Source organism: Cydia amplana, chromosome 16, assembly GCF_948474715.1.
Source record: "Cydia amplana chromosome 16, ilCydAmpl1.1, whole genome shotgun sequence".
NCBI classification, from domain to species: Eukaryota; Metazoa; Arthropoda; class Insecta; order Lepidoptera; family Tortricidae; genus Cydia; species Cydia amplana.
The window spans coordinates 399,042-413,413 of record NC_086084.1 but is presented as its reverse complement, the minus strand read 5'-3'; the positions used below and the strand labels follow the sequence as shown (position 1 = coordinate 413,413).

The window sequence follows — 14,372 nt, the reverse complement described above, 5'->3', positions numbered from 1 at the left end:
CGGAAATGGCTTGACAGACTAGGTACTATTATATTATCAGACATATTTTAATAATCCAAAATAATAAATAAGAATATCAATATAGCCGGTCAAACAAGTTTGTCAGTAGCAAAAGGCGCGAAATTCAAACTTTCTATGGGACGATTACCCTTCGCGCCTACATTTTTTATATTTGCCGCTTTTTTCTACTTACGAACTTGACGGACTATAAGTTATTTTTTTCTGTAGCCCGTATTTTTAAAATGTTTTAAAATTATAAAGTTACAATTTTTTTTTAAATAAAACAATGCTATTTAAGAAACATTTAAAACCGACTTCAACAGAGTAAGTTGTGTATTTCGGCATTTACCGATAAGCTACATCACTCACCCATTCAATGTCAATTGTCAAACTGACGTGAAATTTCTAGCTACACACGTGTTGTGTACATTTGTTTACATGCAGTTTTTTAAATAAATTTATATGAAAATAGGTTTAAAATCTACAAAGAATGGCAGACATAATTGACACAGAAGAAGAGGACCGAGATATAGTAGGGCCGGAAGAGATAGAACAATTGTTTAGTAAAAAATACAATTTGTTAACAGAAACTGCAGTGTCGCTTAAGAAATCGTATATAAATAAATTAGCCACAACTAAGTAAGTACTAATTCACGTTATTTAATCTTATTACTATTTTATGCGATAATTACCTATGATTAACATTTATGTTGTAGTTTATCAGTCATAACGTTTACTAAATGTTTACGTCTGAAATTGATTTCCAGGTCATTAAAAATAGCCGTAAGTCTAGTAGACAACAGTATCGAGGTATACCAGCTGACCAACACGTCGCTGAACAAGGTGTGCAAGCTCAGTGGACACAAGAAGGAGCTGACGGATGTGGTGTTCCTGCATAAAGAGGAGCACCTTCTGCATTCGTGCGGGCAGGATGGGCTGGTGAAGCTGTGGGACACGAGGACCAGCGGGACCTGTGTGCAGGAGTATAAAGGTAGATTTAGGTTACATTATGTTAGCCAAAACTTATAATTATTTTTATAGTGATAAATGATTGGATTGATGCAGATTTCCAACCCCAAAATCTACATTCTAATCAGTCAGTCTATAGCATTAGAGTTCTTTTTCCACTAGTGCTAATTAAAAAAATAAAACAGGCCATGTGTGTGTAATACAATACAAAAATACACACAAAAGGGCGTATTCGCGGCACCTACGGCGTTTTAATAAAAAGATAAGTGTTTTGGAAAAAGCTCTTTAATGACAACAGGTCATATTCAAAACAATTTTTTATATTTAAAAGTTAGAGGGAAAATGCATTGTACAAATGTAATAAAGCATAACCTGATTTTCCAGATGAGGAAGAACAGATAGTCAGGCCATACTTGTGCATGGACGTATCCTGCAATAGCCGCGTGCTCTGTGCCGGGAGCCAGACAGTGCAGAATGATGCATACCTTGTGTTCTGGGATCAGCGTGTCACCAAGCCTCTGGGCGGCTACTGGAACTCACACACTGATGATATCACTCAGGTGAGGGTTAAATTCTTCAATTCACTCTTGTTTTCATCATTTTCAATGACCAATGTGTTAATTAAGTTCTAAATGTGAGTGTCTGCTATTCTGCTACATCATGCGCCATTAGAAAAAAAATACATATATTCTTACACCAAAATATTATAAAATTATAAAGATTTTTTTCCTTTGTGGTTATAAAACTGGTCTCAATGTTATGAGAACCAGCACCATTATCAAAAATCTTTTTCTCTTTATTCTAATAATATTATTAATTAAAATGATTGACATTACTCTCAATAATTTTAGGTGAAATTCCACAAGAAAAAACCCAGCATATTAGCATCTGGTGCTGATGACGGACTCCTCAACATCTTCAACATCATGGAGCCCAATGAAGATGACGCACTCACATACTCACTCAATGTGGAGAACTCCGTAGAGAAGATCACCTGGCTTAGTGACACACAGGTATAAAATACAATACAATTTCTCTTTATTGCACAACCTCCATAAAACATTTACAGAGAGGCAAACATAATACATGAAGACAGAGGTAACAACAGGCGGTTTTATCCCTAAAGATCGATCTCTTCCAGACAACCTTACCAACACAGGTATAGCATGTAAGACTCGAAATTATAGAAAAGAATAGGCAAACTTCTACAGTTTGGTGTTATAGGTTTTCATATGTAATAAAATTAATGTTATGTTGTATGCATAACTCTCATATAACTCTAAACAAAATTGTTGGCTTTAAAGTTAAGTTATAAGGGTGGTATTCCGCTTGTCCAAGATCTTTGTCCAATGTGCATTACCTCTCACATTTTTTAAGCATTTTTTTAAACAAATACTCATCGGACAAAGATCTTGGACAAGTGGAATACCACCTTAAAACACATATTTCTGCTGCTTGTGGAATGTGTTCCTTATCTTTTATTGTCGATAACACTGTTACTGTTGTTAAACATTGGGTTTAGACTAATGTTCTCGAGGCACTAACTTAAAAATCCCTAATTTTTCTATATTGGATCCACCTGCAATGAAAGTTTATCCACGTCAGGCCTCGTGCGTGACTCAGAGCAGCGACCTGCAGGTGTGGGACACGGAGCGCGGCGATCTCGTGCGGAGCTACGGCCGCGACAAGATCTCCAGGACCATCAAGGTAGGCAACGTGGCACCCATCCTTACATGATATTAGGAAACGTAAAATCTCCCCGGTCTAGATACCTGAAAGTTCACTTTAATGTGATAAAAAATATTTCTTTAAATTTAAACTTTAATAGCTGTCAATAGAGTTGAATATCATATCTGCCATATATAAAATAATAATAAAATAGCTTTTTATTTCCACATTTTTCAAGGTTACAATATTTTAAATAGATTTAAGTTATACATTTTGTTTCAGTTATCTTATGTGGATCCCTTATGGGTGAAAGATCTGCCATATATGGCTTCATATTCGGTGTGGCTAAAGGGAAGGGAGGGGATTGAGTCTTTAGAGCACCGTGATGGGATAGGCATTTCTGGATCATCATCTGTGGATATATCTAAGACCTAATTAGAGTAATTGTTGGTTTATGTAATGCAAATTCTATACATTGTTATTTTTTTTTGTATAAATTACGACCATTTATTGTAATAAGACTTTAGTATAAGATTAAAACTAATTGCTATACCCTGTCCGGGTTCATGTTCACATATGTGTACCTACCTTGTATACTTATAATGTTGTACATGATTGCAATGATTAAATGATCAGCCTATTGAGACAAGTTCAACTAAAGTGTTAATATTTTAATAATGATAATAATGTTGTGTTAACAGCGTAGCCGCGGCGACGACTGCTACCTGGTGGACACGTACCGCTCGGCCGGCGGCGAGTGCGTCATGCTGGCCGGCTCACATGCGGGCTCAGGGTAACACAATCTTGCTAGTTTAACACCGCACCGCGATACAATATAGTAAAGAAGGCCATTTGGCACTAAGTCCGCCATTTGTACATTGTTGTATATATTTTACGACGACCAGTCTGGCCTAGTGGGTAGTGACCCTGCCTGTGAAGCCGCGGTCCTGGGTTCGAATCCCAGTAAGGGCATTTATTTGTGCGATGATCACAGATATTTGTTCCTGAGTCATGGTTGTTTTCTATGTATTTAAGTATTTGTATATTATATATATCGTTGTCTGAGTACCCACAACACAAGCTTTCTTGAGCTTACCGTGGGGCTTAGTCAATTTGTGTAATAATGTCCTATAATATTTATTTATTTATTATTTATTTATTTTGTGCAATAAAGTTTAAATAAAATAAAATATCATCAGGTGGCAATGAAAAACAGGTTTCCCTAACATAATTATCTGTACACACTGTTAACTGGCATTTCGTAAATATAAGATTTACGAAATGCAAAGGCAACTTTATATAAAAAGGATTACAGCAAAAAATGTGGAACTTGGTGTCAACCTTGACTAGGGTTGCCAACCGTACTATATAATATTGTATTGTACTATATTTTGGTTCTCTGTACTATATACTTTTGGAAAAATATATAGTACGCTAAAATACTATATTTCCGATTATACGTATTTTACACTTATGTTTAGAATTTTGTCTAAAAGTACTATATTTTTTTGAAATGTACTATATTTTTGATGCCTTATTCTGGAAAATACTATATTCCACCAAAAAATAGTTGGCAACCCTAACCTTGACTACAAATCTAAAGAAAATATAACGTTTTAGGGACGTCCTCCGCTCTGTGACGGCCACCAGTAAGAAGCTGCAGCCGACCACCAACTTCGTGGGCAACAAGCAGGTCGTGAGGTGCTGCGCCTACAATGCAGACGTATGTCTCAGTCGTTTGCTACTACTATTCGCTAGGTGCACGACTGGTGCTGCCCTCATTTTGGCGGACTTTCTACGTTAAATCTTATGGAGTAAAATTAGTTCAAGCGGCTGCCGCTAGTACTAATGGCGGACATTCCATAAGATTACCTGTGTTTGTGACGATCAGCGCCACTTCCCCCTCCACCGACTTCGCACCTTGCCAATAACCCGCGTTTTGTTTAAGATTAAAATTATTCTAACCTCAAATGTTTTCTTCCGTAATGCTTGGGTTCCTATGATATCTAATATTGCGGTACAATAATGTGTAGGTAAAGGACACTATAATTCAGTGTATTAGTGATTCAGGTTCAATTCTGGAGGAAATAAAATAAATAAAAAATAATTAAAAAATTAAAAATAAACAAAAATAAAACCAAAATAAAATAACTTAATATAATATAATATACGCATGCTTCTTGGACTTATCCAAGGCATTCGACCTGGTGTCCTACGATCTCCTATGGAAAAAGCTAAGCCGAGCTGCGGTACCTGGAGAGCTGGTTGAGCTGTTTAAATTTTGGTACAACAATCAGAGTAACAGGATAAGATGGGCGGGTTCGCTGTCTGACTCCTACAAATTACAGTGCGGGGTAAGACAGGGAGGCCTAACTTCGCCAAGGCTATTCTGCCTATATATGGACCACCTAATTGATGAGCTTAGCGGTACTCGAGCGGGTTGTTCAGTCGGAGGGCAGTGCTTCAACAACATCAGCTACGCTGATGATATGGTGTTACTTAGCCCTTCGGTGTGCGCACTGAACAAGCTACTGGCCATATGCGAAAGATACGCAGGGGCACATGGCCTCAGGTACAATTCCAATAAGACTGAGTTACTAATTTTCAAAGCTGGCACAAAAACATACAACATAGTACCACCAGTCATGTTAGGGGGCGCTCAGTTGAAATTAGTAACCCAGTTTAAGTACCTGGGGCATTGGGTCACTGAGTCTCAAAATGATGACACGGACGTAGAGAGGGAGCGCAGGGCACTATCAGTAAGAAGCAACATGTTGATCCGCAGGTTTGCGAAATGCACAACAAGTGTTAAATTAACCTTGTTCAGATCGTATTGCCAAACTTTTTACACTTGCAGCCTGTGGATCAACTGCACAAAGAAAGCGTATAGTGCGCTGCGCGTCCTCTACAATAACGCGTTCAGGATGCTGATGGGGCTGCCGCGGTACTGCAGTGCTTCGGGGATGTTCGCGGAGGCACACACGGACGATTTCCATGCCATTATGCGCAAACGCGTCGCGTCCCTGATGCGCCGTGTACGCGGCAGCACCAACGGGCTCTTGAGCGCGGTCGCAGGGGCCCATGAGAGCCCAATATTTGGACACTGGGCGAAATCTCACGCGCCACATGCGCAGTTTAATTTAATTTAATATAGTTTAATTTATTTAGGAATGATTTATTTAATTTATTGTATGTTAATGTATTGTGTTAATCTTTGTGTGTACCCTCATTGTTTGTTTGTAATTGTGATATGGATATATTGTCCGAAATAAAAGCTTTTTAATTTTAATTTTAATTTTAATTTAATAATAACTTTTTTAAAAAAAGAGAACCGCCTTCAAAAAACCAACCCACTGAAAAGTACAAAATAATTTTTATATGGCACCCCTTTACGTGTCCAGGCCCTATCCCACGGCGTAAAGCAAATTTTTGCCAAAAAGTAATTAATACCTAATAATAAGAAAATTAATAATCATCCCGGTAATTAGTTAGTTTTTGAAGTCGGTGCCAAACCAAAATTTTTGAGAACCGATATTTTAGACAACGAAGAACGCTGCACTTACTTGCATTATAAAGACATACTTAGTTTACTCATTAATTTAGTTCTTGTAGGTACTACGTACTCGTATTGTTTTTCTGATTGGTAGTAAATACTGTTTTTGTTGGTTTGGCACCGCCTTCAAAAACTAAGTAATTACCCGGATGATTATTAATTTTCTTATTATTAGGTATTAATTACTTTTTGGCAAAAATTTGCTTTACGCCGTGGGATAGGGCCTGGACACGTAAAGGGGTGCCATATAAAAATTATTTTGTACTTTTCAGTGGGTTGGTTTTTTGAAGGCGGTTCTCTTTTTTTAAAAAAGTTATTATATTAAGTTATTTTATTTTGGTTTTATTTTTGTTTATTTTTAATTTTTTAATTATTTTTTATTTATTTTATTTTATTTTTTACTTTTTAGTGATAGGTAGGTACTTCATTTATTTTAGGTTTTGGGCTAAAATACTAGTTTGTTAGGCTCTCCATTTAGTTTTGGGCTAGTAACTACTTACTAATGTTGGTGATGGCCTAACTCGATGATAATCGCGACACAATATAATATGACGTTTTGGTGCTAAACGATTTGTATGTATATTGCTCCCACTTCTACTCCCAGTCCGAGTCCGACTCCCATTCCCACTATTTTATCTAAATCGGTTTTAGCAACATAAATTTGTTGGTAGGTATACCGATAGCATGGCCACCTACCGGGTCCAATTGGTTTTTCAAACCATCCATGTACTGTACACTAAAACCTTCTCCAGAATGTAACAAACACTTCTGAAAACCGCATCAAAATCGGTTCAGCCAAACGCGAGATAATCACGAACAAACATACACACATACATACGTACATATAGGTGAACCAGGATCTATTGAGGGTGCGCCATGTTGCGGAATTTCACTGGAACTAATCTTTTCATACTACACTGAATTGTCACCCTATACATGAGAATAACAGCGCCCTCTTGACAATTATCATATATTACTGGTCAGGCTATACATACGGGTCAAACTGAGAACGTCCTTTTTTTAAAGGCAGTTAGAAAAAAGTTCATCGACCCACCTAGTGGAACTCTGCAACATAGGCACACGACGACAAGTCGGTTAAGCAAAACCAAGTGTGCCTATGTTGCACCAAGCCTAAGTTCCACTAGGTACAGCAAGGGTTCAGCATCAGCTCTATCTTGGGTACTGCTCTCCCAAGTGCTCATCAAGATGTGACGGATGACCAAAATAGCGTGGGCCTATGTTGCACCAAACCTGAGTTCCACTAGGTACAGCCAGGGTTCAGCATCAGCTCTATCTTGGGTACTGCTCTCCCAAGTGCTCATCAAGATGTGACGGATGGCCAAAATAGCGTTGGCCTATGTTGCACTAAACCTGAGTTCCACTAGGTACAGCCAGGGTTCAGCATCAGCTAAATCTTGAGTACTGCTCTCCCAAGTGCTGATCATGATGTGATGGATGACCAAAATAGTGTGGGCCTATGTTGCACCAAACCTGAGTTCCACTAAGTACAGCCAGGGTTCAGCATCAGCTCCATCTTGGGTACTGCTCTCCCAAGTGCTCATCAAGATGTGACGGATGGCCAAAATAGCGTGGGCCTATGTTGCACCAAACTTGAGTTCCACTAGGTACAGCCAGGGTGAACCCTGCCAGCCAGGGTGGATTGGTGCATCAGCTTTATCTTGGGTACTGCTCTCCCAAGTGCTCATCAAGATGTGACGTATGGCCAAAATAGCGTTGGCCTATGTTGCACCAAACCTGAGTTCCACTAGGTAGAGCCAGGGTTCAGCATCAGCTCTATCTTGGGTACTGCTCTGCCAAGTGCTCATCAAGATGAGACGGATGACCAAAACAGCGTGGGCCTATGTTGCACCAAACTTGAGTTCCACTAGGTACATCCCGAGTTCCACTAGGTACATCCAGGGTTCAGCATCAGCTCTATCTTGGGTACTGCTCTCCCAAGTGCTCAACAAGGCGTGTCGAATGACCAAAACAGCGTGAGCCTATGTTGCACCAAACCTGAGTTCCATTAGGTACAGCCAGGGTTCAGCATCAGCTCAGATCTATGTATACTAAAACCTTCTCCAGAATGTAAGAAACACTTTTCTGAAAACCGCATCAAAATCGGTTCAGCCAAACGCGAGATAATCGCGAACAAATATACATACATACATACATACATACATACATACATACATACGGGTCAAACTGAGAACCTCCTTTTTTTTTGAAGGCGGTTAAAAAGTTACCACTACTTTTGAGGTTATAAAATTTCTAATCTAAAAAGCGGCCAAGTGCGAGTCGGACTCGCCCATGAAGGGTTCCGTATTTAGGCGATTTATGACGTATAAAAAAAAAACTACTTACTAGATCTCGTTCAAACCAATTTTCGGTGGAAGTTTACATGGTAATGTACATCATATATTTTTTTTAGTTTTATCATTCTCTTATTTTAGAAGTTACAGGGGGGGGGACACACATTTTACCACTTTGGAAGTGTCTCTCGCGCAAACTATTCAGTTTAGAAAAAAATGATATTAGAAACCTCAATATCATTTTTGAAGACCTATCCATAGATACCCCACACGTATGGGTTTGATGAAAAAAAAATTTTTGAGTTTCAGTTCGAAGTATGGGGAACCCCAAAAATTTATTGTTTTTTTTCTATTTTTGTGTGAAAATCTTAATGCGGTTCACAGAATACATCTACTTACCAAGTTTCAACAGTATAGTTCTTATAGTTTCGGAGAAAAGTGGCTGTGACATACGGACGGACAGACGGACAGACAGACAGACATGACGAATCTATAAGGGTTCCGTTTTTTGCCATTTGGCTACGGAACCCTAAAAAAAAAACCGGCTAAGTGCGACTCGGACTCGCGTTCCAAGGGTTCCGTACATTAAGTCCGACTCGCGCTTTAGAAATTTTAGACCCAGTTCTTTCGGAGATAAGGGGGGGGGGGGGATGGTCGGACAAACAGACAGACAGACGCACGAGTGATCCTATAAGGGTTCCGTTTTTAGGGTTCCATAGCCAAATGGCAAAAAACGGAACCCTTATGGATTCGTCATGTCTGTCTGTCCGTCCGTCCGTATGTCACAGCCACTTTTTTCCAAAACTATAAGAACTATCTATGGATAGGTCTTCAAAAATGATATTGAGGTTTCTTATATCATTTTTTTCTAAACTGTATAATTTGCGCGAGAGACACTTCCAAAGTGGTAAAATGTGTGTCCCCCCACTCCCCCCTGTAACTTCTAAAATAAGAGAATGATAAAACTAAAAAAAAATATAAGATGTCCATTAACTACCATGCAAACTTCCACCGAAAATTGGTTTGAACGAGATCTAGTAAGTAGTTATTTTTATTTTTAATACGTCATAAATTACGGAACCCTTCATGGGCGAGTCCGACTCGCACTTGGCCGCTTTTACTATTTAATTTTTACCTGTGAGCTTCGTCTTAATTTCATTCATCATATTCCATTCTTAAATTTAATGAGAGCGAGACCCCTAGAAGTTCCACTATGAATGTACAGTCAGCTGCAGAGAGAGCTGCATAGACTGATTGTATGCAGTTGACTGTACCGCCCCCGCATGGAGTTTGTTTACAGGGGAGACAACTAAACAATGTTTACCTTTACTATTGATGGTTTACAGAGAGACATCCTGGTGACGACGGGCGAGTCCGGCCTCGTCAGCGCGTGGACCTCGAGCGGGCAGGCCCACGAGACCAACGGCCTCGGGCACAAGCTGGCCAGCTCCATCAACAAGATGAGACTGCGCCACAAGCCTTATTGACCAATATATTGTACATATCTATACTACTGGTTCATTATTTTATATTTGGTCAACCAGATTTTGACAGTAGAATAAAGCGGCAAATTTGAAAAATGTAGGCGCGAAGGGATTTCGTCCCATAGAAAATTTTAATTTCGCGCCATTTTTTACTGACAAGATTTGGTTGACCAGCTATATTTAGCAATGTTGTGCGGGGGATTGTAAGATTTATAAAGTTGCGCTTTCTTTCCTGCGCTATAAAAATAAAACTGGTATGCTAGTATTAACACATTCAGTGCCGAAAACCCGACTATCGGGTATTTTATGATTTCGTTCCCAGGCCGGACGACCCGATAGTCGGGATCGTGGTACTACAGCTTTATATGACGAAATTGTTGTGGCGCGGATGTCTTGTTTGGCTGGTGGCAATGAATGTGTTAATAAAGCTTTGTACAGTGTAGTCAGGTTCGTGTTTACTCTTTGACCGCCAACTTGACTATTGACAAAGACGTCAACTGACGTGTCGGCTAATATCAACCTTCGTGCATTCCGACAAGGTTCACGATGACTCGCCGCCAGTGTTGTGAATAACGCTTATTTTTAGGCTTAAGACTCTACCCTCAAGACTCGCAAGTCTCGAAGACTCGACTATATTTGAGAATTGTATGTATTTATTTTATTTGGATGTAACAAATCGTCTTTGCCGCCTTTGAGGCGTTAAGCCTCGAGAGTCTTAAGGGTTCGAGTCTGTAAGCCTCGAAATGAGCGTTATTCACGACGCTACTCGCCGCATACGAGAGGCGTGGCGTTCAAAGGGTTAAAACGCTAGTCTTTAACCTCGTAAAACCCACAATAAGATTTCCAATATTTAATTTGAACCTTGAAACAAGTAAAGTTTGTTCGCGATCAAACAAAAGAAATACTACTTTATTTGTTTCATGTAAGGTCCAAATTAGATTGCAATGTTAGAAATATATTAATATTTCTTAACGTTAACGTTGCGTTAAGGGTATTAACCCTACATATAAGTTATAATTTCAAATTCAGGGAAGGCGCTAAAAGCGTAATAATATCAATCAACCAATCAAAATGTTGCGTAATGATATCTCAGTGATGGGCATAAATAAAAATCAATAATTCAATAACTTATATCTTTATTATCCACTAAGCAGCCAAATATGAATAAACACAAATTCATTCTGTTACGACTACCGGAACACACTAGTGTAAATACATTAAACCACGCACACATCTATACGAATCCGTCTCACAAAGGTTTTTACCACCAAGTCAACATTTCTTTCACTTCACATTTCAGTCTGTCCAACCATTTCAGTCTTATAAAGGGCAGATAATTAATAAATGTTGCCACCCATAGACCAATTTGACTATTTAAATGACAGTTGGAAAGACTAATTAAAAAGAAACAATATCATGTTAACCTTTTGCAATATGAAACGGCAACACTGAATAAAACATGCCGGTGTCGCCATCTAGTTGCACCTTCGTGAAAAGGACCCGAAAATAAACTCTAAACATTAATAATAACCTCTTAATTCGACCAGATACATAACTCCTTTCAAAACGATATAAACAATATATTTTGCTTAATAAAGCATAATACAATTTAAAATATAACGTCAATGAGATATTATGATTTTAAGCTCTATCTAAATAAGGTTCATTTCACAATTTTGTCGATTTCCATGCATTTTTCATATAAACATATTATTCTAAGACGGCACACATCAAATTAGCCTAAAAATAAAATCCCAATAAATATAAATTTGTACTCAAATATAGTCTAATCTCGAACACATTGATTCAAAAAAGGAAAGAAAAATTATAATGAGTGATGTAAAGTCATTCAAACCATGATTTAATCAGCAGTCAAGGTCAAGATTTCTCGTAAACAAATTAGACAACTACATACACATACACATAAAATTTCAGTTTTTCGCCATCATCACATACAAACATACCGACAGTTACTTCCTAAATTTACAATATACCTGCAATAATATTTTACATGACGAAGTACGCAAAAATATTTGTCTTGACTTATGTTCAGTGCTATAAGGCCGTTTCATATAGTTTTACGCGACTTGGTTATATAAAATACTAAGGCATCGCCATAAAAACTTTTTGACTGTAGTTTGGCAATTTCCGCTCATATCAAGCTCATAGACAATGGAACATACATAATTCATATTATATATACATTTTGGTATTATCGGCAGAGTTGTTTGTTTTTAATAAAATATGTTAAGCGCCAGAGAGTGACTTATGACAAACAAAACATGAATATTTACAGACAAGACATAAAAGGGCAAGGAGATAGTATTGAAAGCCTAATCTGTGGGAATAGGTGGATAAAAGCAGATGGACAAGTGTATTGGGACATAGAGAAAAAAATACATAGAGTGCTCACTCCATACATCAGTTTTAGTACCAAAAAGACTATTAGCATCTAGCATCAAGTAGCGGAACTATCAGTACTGCTACTTGACAATAGATGTAGCCACCGACCGGAAAGTCTTATGCTGTTGAGATAAGACTTTCCGGTCGGTGCTACATCTATTGTCAAGTAGCAGTACTGATAGTTCCGCTACTCGATGCTAGATGTAGACACTGAAATTAATAGTCTGAACTGATGTATGGAGTGAGCACTCTATGTATTTTTTTCTCTATGATTGGGACCATCACAGATTCATCTGAATTCAAAACCGGATTTACGGCGCAACGATACACCGGCTGAAATTATCAGAAATTAAACACCGGAATCTTTATGACCACTTGTCTATGGCACCTGGTATTTCTATAGAAAAAACCAGGTGCCATATATTTATACCATTTCTGAATTTATTCCTTTATCACAGTTTCCGGTGCTTTATTTATGTTAAATTCAGCTTATGAGGGGTGCGCCTTCTATTGGCTATTAATATCTATTATCACGGAAATCTGCCAGGTGGAACTGACATATTTTCGATGACTATGGTCAAAAAAATTGTCAGTCCTGTGACAGACCATGCATGACTTCTAACTATAAAGATAGACGTTAATAAGATCCAATAAAAAATCCGGCTGTGAGGGCCTACCGTCAATATTGAAAAATCTATCTTGCATATTTGAGCGTAAAGCTTTGGATTCCTCCGAAAACGGTGCCGTCATATAGCGGCCGCAAAAGACGGCCGTCTTTACGGTGGCGACATGTGGAAAGTACCACGGCGTCATAACACACCGTCATCCACCAAGGTCAAAGCGGCAAATTTGAAAAATGTAGGCGCGATGGGGTAATGTCCCATAGAAAATTTGAATTTCGCGCCTTTTCCTACTGATAAGATTTGCTTGATCATCTATAATTTACTTGGAGGATGAAATATCATCAGAAGAGGAAAATAATCGTAGTACGGAATCATTTATTCAAATCTCGTGTCATTAATTCAAAATGGCGTCACCGCTATCTAATAAAACGTTCACGAAACTATCGACAAGGTCATGACGGCCGTCATCTTACGTTACGTTGACAATCAACGTAACGCCGTCTAGGAAACCGCGCCATCTTGTTTACATAGACAACGTTCTAGTGACGTCAGTCAACGCTATATAGCGGCCGTAATATGACGGCACCGTTTTCGGAGGAATCCAAAGCTTTAGGGGCAGATAACGAGATTTTTCGACGTTGGCAGTAGACCTTAATTCAGACGTGTGCGATGGCTTCACGGAACCGGTGGAGTTGTCTCCCGGCCGGCCGGAAGCAGCGCCGCACGAGTTGGAGGCAGCGGCGCGTGCGCAGCAGGAACCGCTGCTCGAGCGCAGCCCCGAGGGATCACTTCGACGTTAGGAACATTATCAGTCTGGAAACATAAAACATTACTTTATTATTTGTCCTAATGGGGTTGGCCGGTCGAAGTATTTTGCAGATGGCGCCATCATAGCTTGCCCTGTCAATTATGTCAATTTTAATGCCCTGGATGCCAGCCCTTTAAAGCCAATTGTCATAGAAAAAGGGGAATGAAGCTATGATGGCGCCATCTATGCAAAACTTTGACAGTTGTCAACTACATTGGCCTCGCGTGTGTAGTCTAAATTGGGGATGCGTTCAGTGTCAGAATGGCCGTATAGGAATTTTTATTTATACTTAGTTTCATACATTTGCCTGATAATATGGACGAGGAAATGTTTGACGCGACAGCTTAGCCGGAGATTAGGTATATACTTATAGATTGGCAAACCAATTTCACTATAGTTTGGTCTCTTCTCTTTCCTATGGTTTTGTAGACTAAAGCTGCAGTAGTAGTAGTTCGCAAATTGCGGCATTTTTCTCTGTCACTCTAATTACGCCTTCATTGGAGTAACAGAGAAAGACACCTTCCAATTTGAATTTCGGTTTTCGCGGGAGCC

At 38.8% G+C, this 14,372-nt stretch overlaps 2 protein-coding genes across 2 annotated transcripts in view; one reads left to right on the top strand and one right to left on the bottom strand.

Moving 5' to 3' along the window:
• The first annotated feature begins 390 nt into the window (after positions 1 to 390).
• On the top strand, positions 391 to 9,989 carry LOC134655321 (WD repeat-containing protein 89). The gene is made up of 8 exons (XM_063510772.1): positions 391 to 639; positions 768 to 991; positions 1,354 to 1,529; positions 1,821 to 1,982; positions 2,575 to 2,676; positions 3,339 to 3,430; positions 4,258 to 4,360; positions 9,849 to 9,989. Exons 1-8 carry the CDS (start codon positions 491 to 493, stop codon positions 9,987 to 9,989), a joined length of 1,149 nt encoding a protein of 382 aa, XP_063366842.1. The 5' UTR covers positions 391 to 490.
• A 3,698-nt stretch (positions 9,990 to 13,687) lies between these two features.
• The window catches only part of LOC134655320 (zinc finger TRAF-type-containing protein 1-B), a 12,803-nt gene continuing 12,118 nt past the window's right edge, over positions 13,688 to 14,372 (bottom strand). Inside the window, exon 7 of the mRNA XM_063510771.1 lies at positions 13,688 to 13,825. Within this exon, the coding sequence (XP_063366841.1) occupies positions 13,688 to 13,825 (138 nt within the window). The remainder of the gene's footprint in view (positions 13,826 to 14,372) is intronic.

What these genes read in the sequence shown, in the direction of transcription:
- LOC134655321 (XM_063510772.1), top strand. Translation starts at nt 491, where the DNA reads ATGGCAGACATAATTGACACAGAAGAAGAGGACCGAGATATAGTAGGG. An exon ending in AGATCTCCAGGACCATCAAG is followed by an intron (nt 2,677 to 3,338) that starts GTAGGCAACGTG and finishes TTGTGTTAACAG; the next exon opens with CGTAGCCGCGGCGACGACTG. An exon ending in GGCTCACATGCGGGCTCAGG is followed by an intron (nt 3,431 to 4,257) that starts GTAACACAATCT and finishes ATAACGTTTTAG; the next exon opens with GGACGTCCTCCGCTCTGTGA.